Genomic DNA, 16,538 nt, shown 5'->3' on the forward strand with positions numbered 1-16,538 from the left:
CTGTAGGGTTAGACAGTATTCCAGGCTAGTAGCTTTCACCTTCGACTAAAACAAGTGCTCTGTGAAACAACATTTCCACAAAACAGCAGTTCCCTTCCCATGAGTGACATATTCTGATATTTCTATTCTACCCTATTAAAAATTATTTTTTGTTATTTTGATCACAACTCATCATGGCCCACAAAGGAGCTGTAACCAACGTTTGAAAAGCACAAGACACTATTCTATGTCCATCAGTGTATCGCTGCCCCGGAGCTAGAAAATAGTAACCACTAACCCTTAAGTAGTACGGTGCACTTAATACTGTTTTAGCACTTCACATGCATTATTTTATGTAATCCTCCCCAGTAGCCCTGTGAGGCAAGTATTACCTCCATTCTGCAAAAACTGAAGCATCAAGAAGTTACCAAGATTCAAACTGATTGACTCCAAAGCCTGCCCTCTTGGCTGCTCCCCCACCTATTATCGCCTAAATAGGCAGGAGGAAAAGAGCTCTGTGACAGTTTTAATAGGCTCCAGACAGAGATGAGATTGAGAGTGGCGAGGAAGAGAAGGAAGAATAGAGAAAGGGATGGTGGTAATGCAGGAAGTAGGCTTTTTTTTTTTTTAAATGAAAATATGAATATGTCATCAGCCACAGATCCAGGCTTAAGCATTTTTTGGTACCCCATAGCCAGTAATTCTCTGCTAGTGAAATGCCAACACTCTTTCAAAATGATACCATTGAATATGCTTGGCAAAGTTCTCGGTCTGCAGGACAAATGCTAGCAAGTTTAGTAATGTGACTGCAGCCTTCCCAGCTAATCTGCTGGCAAGCGAGCCCTGTGAAAAGGCAGATGCAGGACGAGCCTTTCTATGAAAATCAGGCTGACCTCATTTGATAGTTATGCAGCTTGTGTCACCCTCTTCCCAGGGCAGCAGGTAGCAGGCCAGAATCAGAACCCCAAGTCAGGAGCTTTAACTTATCTGAGATTTTCATCCTTTAGCATGAATTTCAAATATGGCAGGGAAGGAGACTGAATTCACAAAAACCTAAATCTTCCAGATCCCACAGGTTAGAATTACTCTGTTGGTGGGATCTACTGTAACACCCAGGTACGATTCCTGAATGGGAACTGGACGCTGCCTTTATGAGATGTGGTTATGGCAGAATGTCTGCACTCAGATTCGTATGATGGTGGAATGGCATTAAACTTGGAGGTCTTGAAGCCCTGTCATCCTGTCACTGGAGGCATAGGTGACCCCCACTGAGCACTAGCAGTCACTTTGTAGTTAGAATTCCTCCATTTAGCATTGACTTTCACTTAGTCTCTTTAGAAAGCTCTCTTTTTTCTCTCTCTTCGTTGGGTTGGTTAGTCTAACACCAGTTCCTAGGAACTAAAATCCTGAATTTCTCACAGGTAGTCTGTGAATTTAGGACAGCCTAACTTATAACATGCCTTAGAAGGAAATCATGTGTGTGTGCTTGCTTGCTCAGCCCAAGAAGTACATCAGACCCTGAGCTGGGCACCACCCACTGGGGGGATGTATTCTCTCTAGCAACAGTCCTGCCCACATGCTCAAGCCCTAAACTCTCCTGCACCTAGAGGGAGCCCCTGCAGAAATTGCCCATGATCCTCACCCGCTATGGTGCCCCAGCTCTGGCTACTGCAGGGCAGTTGATCCAAAGCAGCTTCTGTCTGGGGACCAGGATACTGTTTCTTGTCAACCATGTGGTGACTAGGACTCTAGCAGGGGAATACGTTCTTAGGAAAAAGCCAAGGAATTCACTTGTCCTTAGAACCCAGAAGCTATTGTACTAAAGTACAGATGTTTGGAGGTAAATAAGAACTATTCATACTTACAATGTTGTTTCTTTAAGAGAGAATGTGTTCTGGTTTAGGTTTCTAAATTACAGAGTACCTGGCTTACGCTGGTGGCCATAAGCAGACATCCCCATTGGCAACTTGATGTGCTATCTTTTCTGAGGTTAATTTGTGTGAGAAGACTGGTTAGGTTTTGCTAGATATGGTTCATAAATAAAGTAGGAATGCCTTAATGGTCTTTATAAATATCAGAAAATTCAAACTAACATATGCCTGAATTGTGGTAGCATGATGTTTTAAAAAAAAAATCAGCCAATGTAAATTCAGAGGCCCAGAAAATGTCTCATGCATCTGTGGAGCATGAAAGAGCAGAAATACATTCAAGGATTTCCTTTGTGCCAACAAGAATGAATTAGTGTGTCCAGGTAAAATTAATTTCAGGATTGTGGTTTCTCTTGGGTTTTGGTCCAGTGCTGCCTAGTACAACCTCTGCAGTAAGAGAAATGTTCTACTCTGTCCTAACCATTAGGGAGTAGGAAACTGATTTTTTACTTTTATGCTAAGTAATTTTAAATCCATACAGCCACATGTGCTAAGTGCGTAGCATAATGGACAACACAATGTTTTGCGTTCCTTTGGTGACAGGTGACATTTTCCCCTGTATGAGAGTCATCCCAGTTTACGCCGCAACTCTCATTGTCTTTCTGTATTTTATTAAAGTCTTGAAATTTTTCTCTTGGGCCTCGTATCACTAATCTAGGCATGTTAAGAATGTTTTCTCTGTTTGGGCCGAGACAATGTTGAGAAAGTTACTCCACCTAATCCTATAGGAAATTAATTGATTTTTATGCAGTATTAAAATTGAGATTAATGTGTTATAAATAAAAAGCAGCCTGCTCTGTGATATGGAAAACTAGATCAGGGAGAGGCCACATTTATTTTAATTTCTAAAAGTGTAAACCTTTCATAGTATCATGCGAAATTCTTTAGTATGAATAGGCATTTCAAAGTAGGAGGAAAGAAACCTATTTTCTCAAAATATATGAAATGTTAGAAGAATTTGATACAGCTTTAGACGAGACTGCTAAAACATTTTCTTTTTGGAACATAGAACAATTTAATTATTACAGTATCCACAGTCATCAGTTTAAAATATAGTTATGTGTGTGATGTTATGTATGTATAGTGTCATGTACACAAAAGCACAGACAGTTTCTACTTTGTACTTACTGGTCCCCTAAAAACGCTTGGAGATTACCTTGTGAAACAGTGGTTTTCATATTCGTGATGTCATCATTAGACATATCGAACATGGGAGTCCATCTTTAGAAATCTGAGCCGTATGTAATTTTATACATCTGTGTTAGAATCTCATATTCAATTTTCTACTTTTTAAAACACAGCTCCTCTTTTAGCCTTGTCATTCAGGTTGTCCCATGTTACTGTGGGTGTTTAAAAATTAAGTAATATCACTGTGGCTAATACCTCTTTGGGTGCTCCAAGTTTGGGAAATGAATGCCATCCAACTTGATGGTTGAGATTTCTTTTAAAAAATATTTGTCATTACCATTTTGCTATGAAACAGTCTTCTGGACAGAAGGCATAGCCCCTAACTTTAAAACAGTTTCTAACCTAGAGGGTGACTACTTGGCATGATCTCTGCAGGGTGGATGCAGTGATCTGCATCTTTGACAGGCGAGAGGGTGATTGTGCTGCAGTCAGTGGTGTAGCTCCCCTGGGGGCAGGATCCTGATGGGAGGTTGAATTTTATGTTGAAGAATCCCTAGACCCTCACCTTTGCCTAGCCAGTCCCCATGTCAGGAATCAACTTAAATTTAAATGGCACTTCCTTTAGGAAGCCTTCTGATCTTCTAGACTGGCTTAGACTCTGCTGTTACATATGCACAGCTCTCTTGGGTCATTTCAAGTGCTCTTTTAGATAATTCAGCAATAGCATGTCATTGGCTGTCAGTCCAGCCAGTGTAAGCCTGAGAACAGAAGCCACATCTGCCTGGCTCTTCACAGTATTCCCAGCACCTGCTTAGCAAAGGGCTTTGTTGAATGGATAAAAGGACAAAGGGGTTAGTGCTGGGGGTGGGGGCCAGGGAGCGTGTCCAGCAAGACGGTGTTTTTTGGCGCTGATGAATCATCAACTCTAACTGGAGCCTTAGTCCTCAAAATGGTTGCAGGCTTGTTTAGGAGTTAGTGTAAAGAGAAGACTAAGTCTCTGAGAAGCAACAGGTGGTTCTAGCAAAAGGATCAAAACTATTGCTTGGGCCAGTGCAAGAGAGCCAGCAGTATGGAATGGAAGAGCTGGCCCTGAACCCCAGATGTCGGTAGGGGGACTGAAAACCCCACCCTGCACACATACCGTACCTGGACTAGGTCCTGGGGAGCCCTTCACTGTCTTGCCCTCTTGGCCTGACCACCTGAATACAGATCCTTCCCATGATATAAGGAGGGGAAAGTCCTCATGCTGTCTCTGGGAGGAATGTAGGACCTCACAGCTCATAGTCTCTGAAGGACTCAGTGTAGGTTTCTTCTCTTCAGAGGTCAAGCATATGATGAGTTCAGTAGTTTGAGAGGGGAAATTCCTTCGTCTCATTTACACAGAAACTGACAAAGGAACTTTCTCCCTAAATGAGGAACTGCCTATAACTGCTCTGAGTATTATAGAACTGTATTGTTTCCTAATTAAGCACTGTTTTTACCTCTAGGAGTAGATATTAAGAAATTAGTATTTCGTAAAATACCCAGCCATTCCTCAAATTCTTTTTTTTTTTTTTTTTGAGACGAAGTCTCGTTCTGTCACCCAGGCTGGAGTGCAGTGGCGTGGTCTCGCACAGGCGCCTCCACCACGCCCGGCTAATTTTTTGTATTTTTAGTAGAGATGGAGTTTCGCCGTGTTAGTCAAGATGGTCTCGATCTCCTGACCTTGTGATCTGCCCACCTTGGCCTCCCAAAGTGCTGGGATTACAGGTGTGAGCCACCGCACCAGGCCCACCGTTCCTCAAATTCTAAGCTCCCTGAAACTCTTACCCTTAAGGTACAGTATCAACATGTTTTGAAAAGAAAGAAAAGAAAATTTTTATACTAGTGGTAAATGCCGTTTAAAGACTTAAATCCTAAAAGCTTGTATTTACTCTTATCTTAAACTTCTTTGTCACAGGTATTTTCACTGTCTGCTGTATATTCAGCATTGTACTGAGTACTTACATCGCCTCAGTTAAAATTATTTCTTTTTATTGGCCTAATTTCAGATTAACATAAAAGTACCTCACCCTTGTTTAAACCTGCATTAAATGACTTGGATTATTGTATCCAGAGTGTTCCTAGCAACACTATGTCACACATAAAGCAAAGTACATACTAGGCTTTTGTATGTGTCTTTGTCCTTGGTTCAACAGCTCAGAGATAGTAGTGTATTAGTGACTTTTATTCTGGTCTTTTAGATGTGTCTTTGTCTTTGATATGACAGCTGAGAGTAGTGGCTTTTATTCTAGTAGGATAAAATTTAGCCTTTTAGCAATAGAAATCTAAGAGATTTTAATTTTCATTTGTAAAAATAGTGCACATTTAAAATCTGAATGTCTTGCAAAGTGGTCAGGTATTTTTATTGGGTCTCTCCTCCCTCAGTTAAAAGGATAACTGATGGGTGCCAAAAAACAGTATCCCAAAGTCACCTTCAGGACGTTGTGACCTGTGTATGGCAGAGAGTAGAGCTCAGTGGGCATTTTTTCCCCCTACTTCCAAGATGATATGTTAATTACACAAGTTTGAATTGTTTGCTCTGCAACCCATTTATAATACTCTTTGGGTTCATATGCTTTTGGAGTTGTATATGTGTGTAAAGTACATAAATATATTAGATGTGGTGCAATTCTGGGTTTATTGCCTAGATGCTGTTCAAAGTTAGAAAGCCGGTACAATTTTATCCTTGGAATAGTGTTGTGATACAGAAAGGCATCTGTTTTAAGATTTTCTTTTGTATATTGTTCCTCTTATCCTTTGGATTCAAAAACGAAGTTTAGGATGGGTATACAATCCAGCAATCATAAAATAATGTATGGGGGCTTTAGATGTTTTATACTGGAAAAGCGTTGTCCTAATGTATCACTTTTTATTATCACCAGTCATCTAGGTTATTGAGTCAAACCCCATTTCAGCTCTAGTTTGGCTTTTAAAGATGCGGTTACGATTCAGAATGCTCATATAGACAGGCTCTAATCGGAAATAAACATAAATGTGTTGAGGTGGTGGGGTTGTTTAACAAAAAGCTAAAAGGTTGAAGAACTTCTTTGAGGACTAGTGCAGAATCAAGGCGACTGCAGAGAAGGAGCACTTCAGAAGGCATTAAATTTTAGTTTGAAAAACCTTCAGGAAATTCTCGAGGCTTCCAACTGATTATATTCTATTGAAAAGTAAATTTGGTTTTCTTTGTCATTTGGTAAATATTCTGATGTTTTTCTGTTTCATTTGCTTAATGAGATCATGAAGTGATTATACTTTAATTGAGGAGAATTTGGTTTGTTAACATTTTAAATGTCATCCATTTGGCTGATGTTTAAAACTCAAAATGAGCTTGAACTTTTTGTTCTTTTGCCCTACCCATGTTTGAAACTTGTGGGCTAAGAATGAATTTGAAAACTAAGGATTTCAATTTTTTTCAAAGTTAGGAAACTAACAGAAGTTATTGCAACTTAGTTTATATCATTGCTACAAGTTTTTGCTCATTTGGTAAAAAAAAATGATGCACTCAGTAAGCAAGGAAGTATCTCTTAGACTTTCTTTAGGAAGCATGTTATCTAGTTAAGCAAATAACTTAATTCCAGTAGCAGATGCCAGGCAGATCAGTTGGAGTCTAAGTGAGTGATAGAGGAAGTACTAAAGAAGGAACATTACCTCCTGGCTGGGAGTTAGGAATGCTGCATAGAATAAGTGAGTTCAGTCCTGGGCCTGAGGGATGGGCCAATTCATCTGTTTAAATCTATGACTGTAACTATCGTTACAGCTCAGCTTCCATGATAGTGTTAGGACCCCTTCCATAAAATAAAAGCATAATCAATTTGAGATAGTTTCATCCAGCAGTATCACTTCTCCCTGCTTCATATAGGTTAACTAACAATTTTATATAAAGCTTATCTTCACTTACCGAGATTGGCACCCTCTACAGTCCTAGCAGCAAGGTGTGCTGGGCCTTGGGGCCAGACGGGGCTGGCTTCAAATCCCTGCCTGACACTTATGCGCTTGAGTAGCTTACCTCTCTGAGCCCCTTTGCCCACCTATGAAATGGGTGATCATGCCTACTTTTGCATGCTGGGTTTGAAGATTAGGATTCATATATGAAAGCATATCCTTTCTCATTATACTCATTTAAAGATTAACTTGTATCTTTTCACATACCCCTTCTGAGACTTAACCAAGTTTCCTGTTCCATCAGGTTTTAGCTGTTCTGGAGTCATAGATCTATAGATGGTATCTTGCAACCTGTAATTGTTGTTGCGAACGGTTCCAGATTCTGCAGCCTAGTTTTTTAGTCAGCTGACACTGAGTGATTGTGCAGGTGGAGATCTCATGTTTCTGGTTCATGTACCCAAATCAAGCAGCCTTTTCCATTTCTTGAGCAAAAAGATTCTGATGAGAGCGAATAAAAGTTAATTGAAAGTTTATTTTGTTGTTGTTTAAATCTGCTAGGTTATCTCCTATAGTTACTAACATTTTTTTCCTCGTTATAATCATATTACTTGGCCCTTAATGTTTCTGTGATGAGGATGAATGACCCAAATGCCTTCCAAGACCAGGGAAATACACATAAATAAGGGAATAAACTGCAGACGGTGTGCACCCCTGAGAAGCAGACAGCCCAGCCTCACAGTCACAGGCTTCGTGCTGAGCTTCTGGGTATTGTTTTAAGACTGAGAACCTAGATTTACATGTGAAATGTCTGGGAAATAGTGGATATACTGTTACCTGCCTTTTTTTTTTTTTCTAAACTACTATTGTAGGCCAAACCAAATACACTGTGGCCTGGTTTGCCTTGTGAGGAGTCAGTTTCCTACCTCTGTAGTAACTCTCTTGGTGCCATGTGCAAAGGGTACATTCAAGGGTTTGCCTGAATAATTCCGTATCTTTTCACTTATGTATGGATAGTGGATGTTTTGTTTCAATCACACATAGTGATTCATAATCTTCACTGTTCATGCCAACTATCATAATTGAAAGCATGCAATTAAAGGGAAAAACAAAAGTAGGTTCTAGTTGTATTCTGCCCAGAAGTCTGACTTTGGTGTTTAAGTCTTTATTTTTATTCGAATTCCACCAGGTATTGTTCATAAGTGCACTAGTGCATCCTGCATTGTAAATTGTATATGGTTTCAGATTGGAGAATTTGTCTTAAATTACTTGAGATAAACCAAAATTAAATTGTTGAAACCCCTAAAATAACTTCTCCACACGCTATATTCATGGTTATGGTTTAACTTTCCAAAAGTGGGACTGGTAGTAGGATTGTAAAAGTGTAATCTACCTCATTTATTACTCTGCCAATAAGTAAGTATAAGCTAACTTGACTGCAATGTCCAGATAACCTCTTTCTTAAACTTATAATAAGCCAACTGAGGAAATAAATTTTAAAATGCAGCTTCTTTTTTACAACAGCAGTTTCCAGAATCTTTGCTCCAAAATACATCTTTTTTGACGTACAGCTTGTCAAAATGGGTATCGACCTTTCCATAGGATATTAAGTAGGACAGAGGAAAGAAGGGGTGGAAGTGGCACTGCTGACTGATCCTTTCTACAGCTTTCCATATTATGCATATGAACACTTATTTTGTGCTGCACTGTAAGCAAATGTGACTGACTGGAGTTACTATGGATCCTTTACAGACTTCACGTTTCCCTGCCTTTTTCTTCTGGAGGTCACGCTGAAAACAAGTCTGGAAGAATGTTAATTTTTCTCACCTTTATTTTCAATAGGTGGAATACATGTTGGTATCTTTTGATCATGAAAATAAAAAAGTCCGGTTGGTCCTGTCTGGGGAGAAAGTTCTTGAAACTCTACAAGAGAAGGGGGAAAGGACAAACCCAAAGTAAGCTCTCATATGCTGATTTAGTGTTTCTGAAACTGCTAAAACTACTAGAATGGAGAGTTTTTTCTCAGTTATTGGAGGCAGGGTAGCATAACAGTTAAGAGTATAGGCTCTGGTTTCAGGTTGACAGAGTTTCAAATCATGGTTCCTTTACTCAATAGCTGAATAACCTTGGGCAAGTTACTTAACTGTTCTGTGCCTCAGTTCTCTCATCTGTAAAGATAATAGCAATACCTACCTAAGGTGTTGGAATTAAGTACATTAAATATGAAGGATTTTGTACAGTAAACTAAATATAAAGCCTGTTTTTTATTAAAATATTTTTGGGAAAAAATGTATTGTGGAAGTGTATAACTGGGATCACAAACCATGGTGCAAGATATAACTTGCAGATGGGTTTTGTTGGCTGGCATGATTTTTGTTTGTTTGTTTGTTTTTTGAGATGGAGTCTCGCTCTGTCACCCAGGCTGGAGCGCAGTGGTGCGATCTCGGCTCACTGCAAGCTCTGCCACCTGGGTTCACGCCATTCTCCTGCCTCAGCCTCCCGAGTAGCTGGGACTACAGGTGCCCACTGTCACGCCCAGCTAATTTTTGGTATTTTTAGTAGAGATGGGATTTTGTCATGTTAGCCAGGATGGTCTCCATCTCCTGACCTTGTGATTCACCTGCCTCAGCCTCCCAAAGTGCTGGGGTTACAGGCATGAGCCACCGTTCCTGACCTGGCACGTTTTTAAGATATTCCTGTATTTAAGGAGAGAGACCGGGGAGGGGGAAGGGGAGTATATCCTCCTCTGTTCATTTTCTACTCATTCGTTTTGGGGAAGCTGCGTTTGAGTTTGGAGGGCAGCACTGAATTGAAAGAACCCTTAAGGCTTCATCTTCTCTGCAGAGTAGGTTAGTTTGTCCCGGACAGTGAATGCTCTGTGTGCATTTTCAGTTATTTATAAAGATTTTGGGTCAGGCACGGTGGCTCACACCTGTAATCCTAGCACTTCGGGAGGATGAGGCAGGCGGATCACTTAAGGCCAGGAGTTTGAGACCAGCCTGGCCAACATGGCAAAACCCCATCTCTACTAAAAATACAAAAATCAGCCGGGTGTGGTAGTGCACGCCTGTGATCCCAGCTACACGGGAGACTGAGGCAGAAGAATCACTTGGACCAGGGAGGCAGAGGTTGCAGTGAGGCAGAGGTTGCAGTGAGCCGAGATCGTGTCATTGCACTCCAGCCTGGGTGACAGAGTGAGACTCTGTCTCAAAAGAAAAAAATTTTGGACCCAATACTTGTTGACCCTTATGTAGTTGAATAGCTATGGAAAAGTAATAATCACTGAGAACTATGAAGGAGTTCTTAGCTTCATTTATACCTAATGGTTTCTACACTTTTAAAGCAACTTTAAAAACTTAAAAATTGAGCAGACTATAGCAGAAGAATAAGATGGAACTAAATTATTTCTCCTCCATAGCCATCCTACCCTTTGGAGACCAGAGTATGGGAGTTACATGATTGAAGGGACACCAGGACAGCCCTACGGAGGAACGATGTCCGAGTTCAACACAGTTGAGGCCAACATGCGAAAACGCCGGAAGGAGGCTACTTCTATATTAGAAGAAAATCAGGCTCTTTGCACAATCACTTCATTTCCCAGGTTAGTTCCTATATTAACATGCCCCAGCAGATCTCTCAGAGATACAGGTAATGAAAAGAGCGAGTCATAACCCAGGCATTCCACCCTACAATCCCCTGTTCCACCCTACAGTGTATACAGACAGTTTATCTTTTATATGCTGCGCTTGATAGACTCTGTAACAGTAGAGCTGCAGGCACAGTTGCATGCCAGCTTCTGTCAGCTGAGGTGGCTGCACCGTGGTGAGCACACTCAGTGGGGCTCAGTGGGAAAGACCAGGATACTGTGATGACGGACCAGCAGTGTGGCCATGTCTGCCGCAGGCGAGGGTGGAGGGAGCAGCATGCCTGCCACCCAGTTCTGACTCTGTAAGCAGTAGCCAAAGCTTCTGGAATACTATCCCCTGGTGACTGTGATGGTTGTGCCCTCATGCACTTTCAAAAGGGAGCATTTACCTACTAGCATATGGCGGCTTCAGTGGCAGATCGGAGGGTCTGTGGTGCACCCAAAGCACTGTCGATACCGATACTCTGTGAACAACATGAGTCGTTAGGTCCTTGCATATTGTCCTGAAAAGGAGATTTAGGATTTGTCGTCAAATCTAGTTATGACCAGAAGTACATAGAAGTAAATAGTGAAATTATGTTCTTCACTTAGAATGAGGTACATGAATATCATATGTATTATACATAGAACCCCTATGTAAAAATATATTTCTGCCAAAGCATGAATGTGATTTATCTATGCTAGATGTCTGTCAGATTGTGACAGTATACTTGGCTCTTCAAAGTTCAAAGGAACTCTGGGGGTTGGTATCCATGGTGGAGAGAACACTTTGAACTATTTTTATACCTTTCCTCTGATAAATGTCCATCAGCCATTCAGGGTCATATCATTGGCCTCAGAGGGGCATTTAAATGGGAATTTTATTGTTTTTTATATCTCTATTGTAACATCTAAATAGTTGAAAACTTATTTAAGCCAGCCATCTAACATTTATAGAAATGTCTCTATTTCTGTGATACCTTCATTCTGTATGTATAGGCCACTTCTCTCTCCCCACCAGAAGGAAAATCCCAGCTGGGTGAGGGTGGACAGATTTGTTTTGATTAGAGTGGGCACGTTTCTTCGACCTAATGTTGGAAAGAGGAGGTGAAAAATCACTGGCCCAGCCATTCACTCAGACACTTGAGTGCCTGCTGCAGGCAGAATGGGCATGCTCTCATGAGTGAGGATGGACAGATCTGTCTCTGTGGAGCTGGGGGGACGAAGGACAATCAAATACCCATAGATTCAATACGTGTCAAAGTGGGGCCATGCTAGGAGGTGGAGATGAGGAGCAAAGAGTACAACCTGGGTATCCAGTGGACCCTGGTGGGTGGAGGGAGAGGGGGTGGCATGTCCAAGATTCCAGGAGGAGTGAAATAGGAATGGGGAGTGGAGGAAAGTCTTGGGGAGCGGAGGAAAGTCTTAGGGAGGGGAAGCAGTGTGTGTAGAAGTCCTAGGATGAGCCAAGCAAGCGGGGACTTCCTGGGAACTAGAAGAAAGCAAGCTGGCCAGTGTGACTAGGAGGCTGAGGAGAAAGTGCAAGTATGGGGTAAAGGGAAGCTGGCAGGTAATTGGCAGGCAGGTCAGGTTAACCACAAATTTTAGTTGTTCTCCTAAAAACAGTTGGAGGCCTTGGGAAGGCTGGGTTGGGCGAATGGCATCCCCTTTTTGCTTTGCAGCCCTCACTTGGGCTGTAGGTGCCAGGGCTTACTAGGAAGTGAGTGAGCGAGCTGCCTGTGGAGAGACAAGGGCTGCCTGGATGCTGGTGGGTGCTGGTGATAGGAAAAGTGTGTGGTTTAAAAGATGGCAGAGTCGGTGAACTGCTGGGAAGAGAAGACACATCAAGGCTTTTGCTATAGGTCGTTGTCCTGAAAACCTTAGAATACTAGAGTAGAGGCCAAGGAGTAGGTTACAGATGTTAAATGACAACTTCTAGTAATACCTTATATTACTAGAATGTAATACCTTATATTTTCCTTTTTTTCCCCCTTAACATTAAGAGGGTTGTACATTTCACTTAGCAAATTAAGAAAGTGGGAGGGGATTTGTAACACAAACCAGAACTGTTTTATATATTAAAGCTGAAGAATATATAGGATTGATGGGCAGTGGTGTTTCCTTCTGGGCCAGAAAATAAAGTTTTGGGTTAAACCTAATATGTCCCTTACCTTGAGAATGGTTCCGTATGGGATAGTTGCCTTTTTAAAAAAGATTTAGCATGCGCTAAATGCGTGGGCATGGTGGCTCACACCTGTAATCCCAGCACTTTGGGAGGCCAAGGCAGGCAGATCACCTGAAGTCAGGAGTTCGAGACCAGTCTGGCCAACATGGTGAAACCCCATCTTTACAAAAAAATACAAAAATTAGCCACGTATGGTGGTACGTGCCTGTAATCCCAGCTACTCGGGAGGCTGCGGCAGGAGAATCGCTTGAACCTGGGAGGCGGAGGTTGTGAGCCGAGATTGTGTCACTCTGCTCCAGCCTGGGTGACAAAGCAACCCTCCATCTCAAAATAAATAAATAAATAAAAATGAAAAGATTCAACATCTTAAGTCATTGTGAAGGGAGAGTTGAGACAGAGGAGGAATAAGCTTTATTCTAAAAACCCATAATTTTGAAAAAATTATATGTATAATTTTTTTATACCCTGTCCATATAGGAAGGTATTTTGGGACTTGAAACAATAATTATTAGTTATTTAGTGGTTAGAAGCCTCCCTATACATCCACAGTGAATGATAAAGTTTTGTTGTAGTGTAGGATCAAGAGAGAAAGGGGTGCTCTGGTTCTTAAGTGTAAACAGGGTGACTTTCTTTATAAAGATGCAAAGCTCTATAGTGTGGAACTGTATTCCAAAACAGTAACCATGTGACTATTTAAATTTAAAATTAAAATTATATAAAATGAAAATTATAGCTCCTGATGTGACTGAGGAACTAGCCTCATTTCAAGGGCTCAGCAGCCATGTGGTTAGTGACTACCACTTTGTTTTGGATAGTAGAGATATTAAACATTTTTATCACTCCAGAAAGTTCTGTGGGACAGCACTGGTCCAAAATGAAGCAGTGCCATAGGTGTCCGAAGATGCAAGTTCTGATTCTACCTTCTCCCTGCCACACAAACACATTCTCATTCTCTCTTCATCCAATCTGATTCTGGTGAGCAAGGAATCCCCTTAGATTTAAGTTTGTTACTCTCCCGAAGGACTATTCCTAAGGTTGTCGGCTCATAGTAAATAATGCACATAGCTTCAAGAATTCTCAAGAACCCTTGTAGCTGGGAACTGTTTTCTAGAGAAGATCACTACCTTCAGTTGTTCACAAGGTGGATATGGGCAGCCAACACATACTTTATTTTATATTAAGAAAAGGTAGGGGTTACAAATAAGGCATGGATGGCCAGGTGTGGTGGCTCACGCCTGTAATCCCAGCACTTTAGGAGGCCAAGGCAGAAGGATTACTTGAGCCTAGGAGTTCAAGACCATTCTGGGCAACATAGTGAGACCACATCCCTAAAAAAAAAAAAAAAAAAAAACATGTGGGCACAGTGGCTCACGCCTGTAATCCCAGCTACTCAGGAGCCTGAGGCAGGAGGATGACTTGAGCCCAGGAGTTCAAGGCTACACTGACCTATGATTGCACCACTGCACTCCAGCCTGGGAGACAGAGCAAGACCCTGTCTCAGAAAAAAAAAATAATTTTTTTTTAAAAAGATATGAGCTAGTCTTGACCCTCAAGCCAAAAGTTTCTTCCCACTGATTTAAAACTCCTCCCTTGTTTGGCTTTCACTTAGTCTTTGTCCTCCCTCACAGCACATGTAATATATTGACCTCAAATTCCTAACTTGGAAAAACTGGGGCCATCACTAAAAGTGATGTGGAATTTGAGCTTTACACTTAGGAATAAATATGGAGCTTCATTTTTCTGTGTTGAAAGTAGAGCACCTTAAGTAAGAGAAAAGAGTTGGGTTTCAGACTTCAGAGGGTGATCTCAGGGGTAGATGGGGAGACCTGCAGAGATACTCCCTAATCTTGAGGGATTTATGAGGTGACCTACAGAGGCAAAAAACAGGCTCCTTCCAGATTCAGAGCCTACCGGGAAGTGGGAGGCAGTGGTGCCATGCAGGGGGTCCAAAGATAATCTGAGAGTTTAGAGATGGAAAAGGAAGACACCTCATAGGCCATGTAGGGGGACACCTGTCACCCATGACAGCTGATGTGACCAAGGGATATGACTTCTGTGCTGTCAGTCCTTTCTATTAGATGAAGAGATGGAGAGGACCCGAGTAAATGCTGTGTGGATCGTGAGTGAGTGGAGACTTGGATAAAGTTAGTAGTGGGCTGGAATTAAAAGAAGGTCCTTGTGAGCAAGAAGTGTGGGGAGTGGTTGTAAAGGGGCACAGTATTTACACAACATTTGTTTTGTAAACACAAAACCCTCTGAAAAGGGGATACTAGAAATGAGGTGTCTTTAGCAGGTGCAGCGATGGCAAGACTGCACACAATTAATTCCTGAAAACAAATCCCATCTATTTAGTTCTTCAATTTGTTGTAGATTAGGCTGTCCGGGGTTCACACTGCCCGAGGTCAAACCCAACCCAGTGGAAGGAGGAGCTTCCAAGTCCCTCTTCTTTCCAGATGAAGCAATAAACAAGCACCCTCGCTTCAGGTGAGTATGGCTTTGTGTTGAAATGCAGATGCCCTTCACTAGACCCCTGACTTCTGAGAGTATAGTGTTTCTGTCTAGAAATCCTTTTTGAGCATTAACTGAGTTTTGGCTGTCCTCCTAAGTAACCAGAGAAGACAGCAGATGTGCACCTGTTCACATCTTCACTACCCCCAGGCTCCTTGGTTGTTGATGCGTGCACCAGGCTTGTCAGTTCTCCAAGTCATCACAAGTTATTAGCTGAGCCACTGACCTCTTTTAATGAGGAGATTATTTTCAGTCCTAGATCTGTAAATGCCTACTGGGATTTTTTTTTTTTCTTTTAGTCATTTCTACTTTTTTTCCCTCTATCTAACCATCAGTATCTGTGATCTGCCCATCTTACTCTATATAACTTATAAAATACCTGATATATATAATAAGCACTCTCTTCTCTTCCATTAACTTCGAGTTCTGTTGGTTTGTCATTCGATTCTGAGGTTTTAAGTTGCTTTAAGGCTGTCACTAGTCTGATCTTAACTTTATACAATGCATGCTCATCTGTCACCCTGAGCCTAGGCTCCTGACCCACAGTGGCAACATGGAGACTTCTCAGCATTCATTACTTTTAACAGGCCCGCACGTTTGCTATGTGTAGAGCCTTTTGGGGAAGACAGATATTTGTAGACATAGTTTCTAACTTCATATGTTGTCATGTGTTTAAAGGAAAATAAAAATAATTCAGCTGCTCAAGAAAAGATAGATTATAACAGATGTCAAAAGACGCACCAGAAATCCTTCTTGGAGAAAGTAAGGTGCTTCTGACTGAGGGGATCAAAGCAGGCTTCATGGAAGAAGTGGCATTTAGGCTGAATCTATAGCAGCACTGCCCATAGAAACATGTAATTGTAAATGTTCTCATAGTCACATTAAAGTAAAAACCAGATGAACATAATTTTATATTTTATTTAACCCAATATGTCCAAAAATGTTATTTGAACCATGTAATCCTTTATTCACAAGTAATTTCATGTTTTTTTGGTACTACGTCTTCAAAATCTGGTGTATATTTTACTCTCACAGCACGTGCATGTTTTAATTAAGACAAGCCATATTTCAAGTACTCAGTGGCCACAGTGTGCCTGGTAGCTTCTGGACTAAACAAGCATGAGTCTGGGGGATAAGGATTAATTCTGCAGATTTGAAGGAGGGAGGAACCAAGTTATTGGGGCTCCAGAGATGCCTGGGCAAAGTGGGTACTAAAGTTTGACCAAAGTCTTTGGAGTTAATTTGGGACATGTTGGAAACAGTGAAAGCAGACCATGGCAGA

General features: G+C 41.4%; 1 protein-coding gene across 2 annotated transcripts in view; it reads left to right on the forward strand.

The window, feature by feature from the left end:
- Positions 1–16,538, forward strand: part of GCLC (glutamate-cysteine ligase, catalytic subunit) — a 47,066-nt gene that overhangs the window by 13,026 nt on the left and 17,502 nt on the right. The window contains exons 2-4 of one of the 2 annotated variants that reach the window (XM_011960204.1): positions 8,781–8,893; positions 10,357–10,539; positions 15,119–15,232. In XM_011960204.1, the coding sequence (XP_011815594.1) occupies positions 8,781–8,893; positions 10,357–10,539; positions 15,119–15,232 (410 nt within the window). The remainder of the gene's footprint in view (positions 1–8,780; positions 8,894–10,356; positions 10,540–15,118; positions 15,233–16,538) is intronic. The other variant, XM_011960205.1, reaches the window with a different exon arrangement.

Source organism: Colobus angolensis, unplaced genomic scaffold (assembly GCF_000951035.1).
Source record: "Colobus angolensis palliatus isolate OR3802 unplaced genomic scaffold, Cang.pa_1.0 Scaffold51, whole genome shotgun sequence".
Lineage (NCBI taxonomy): Eukaryota > Metazoa > Chordata > Mammalia > Primates > Cercopithecidae > Colobus > Colobus angolensis.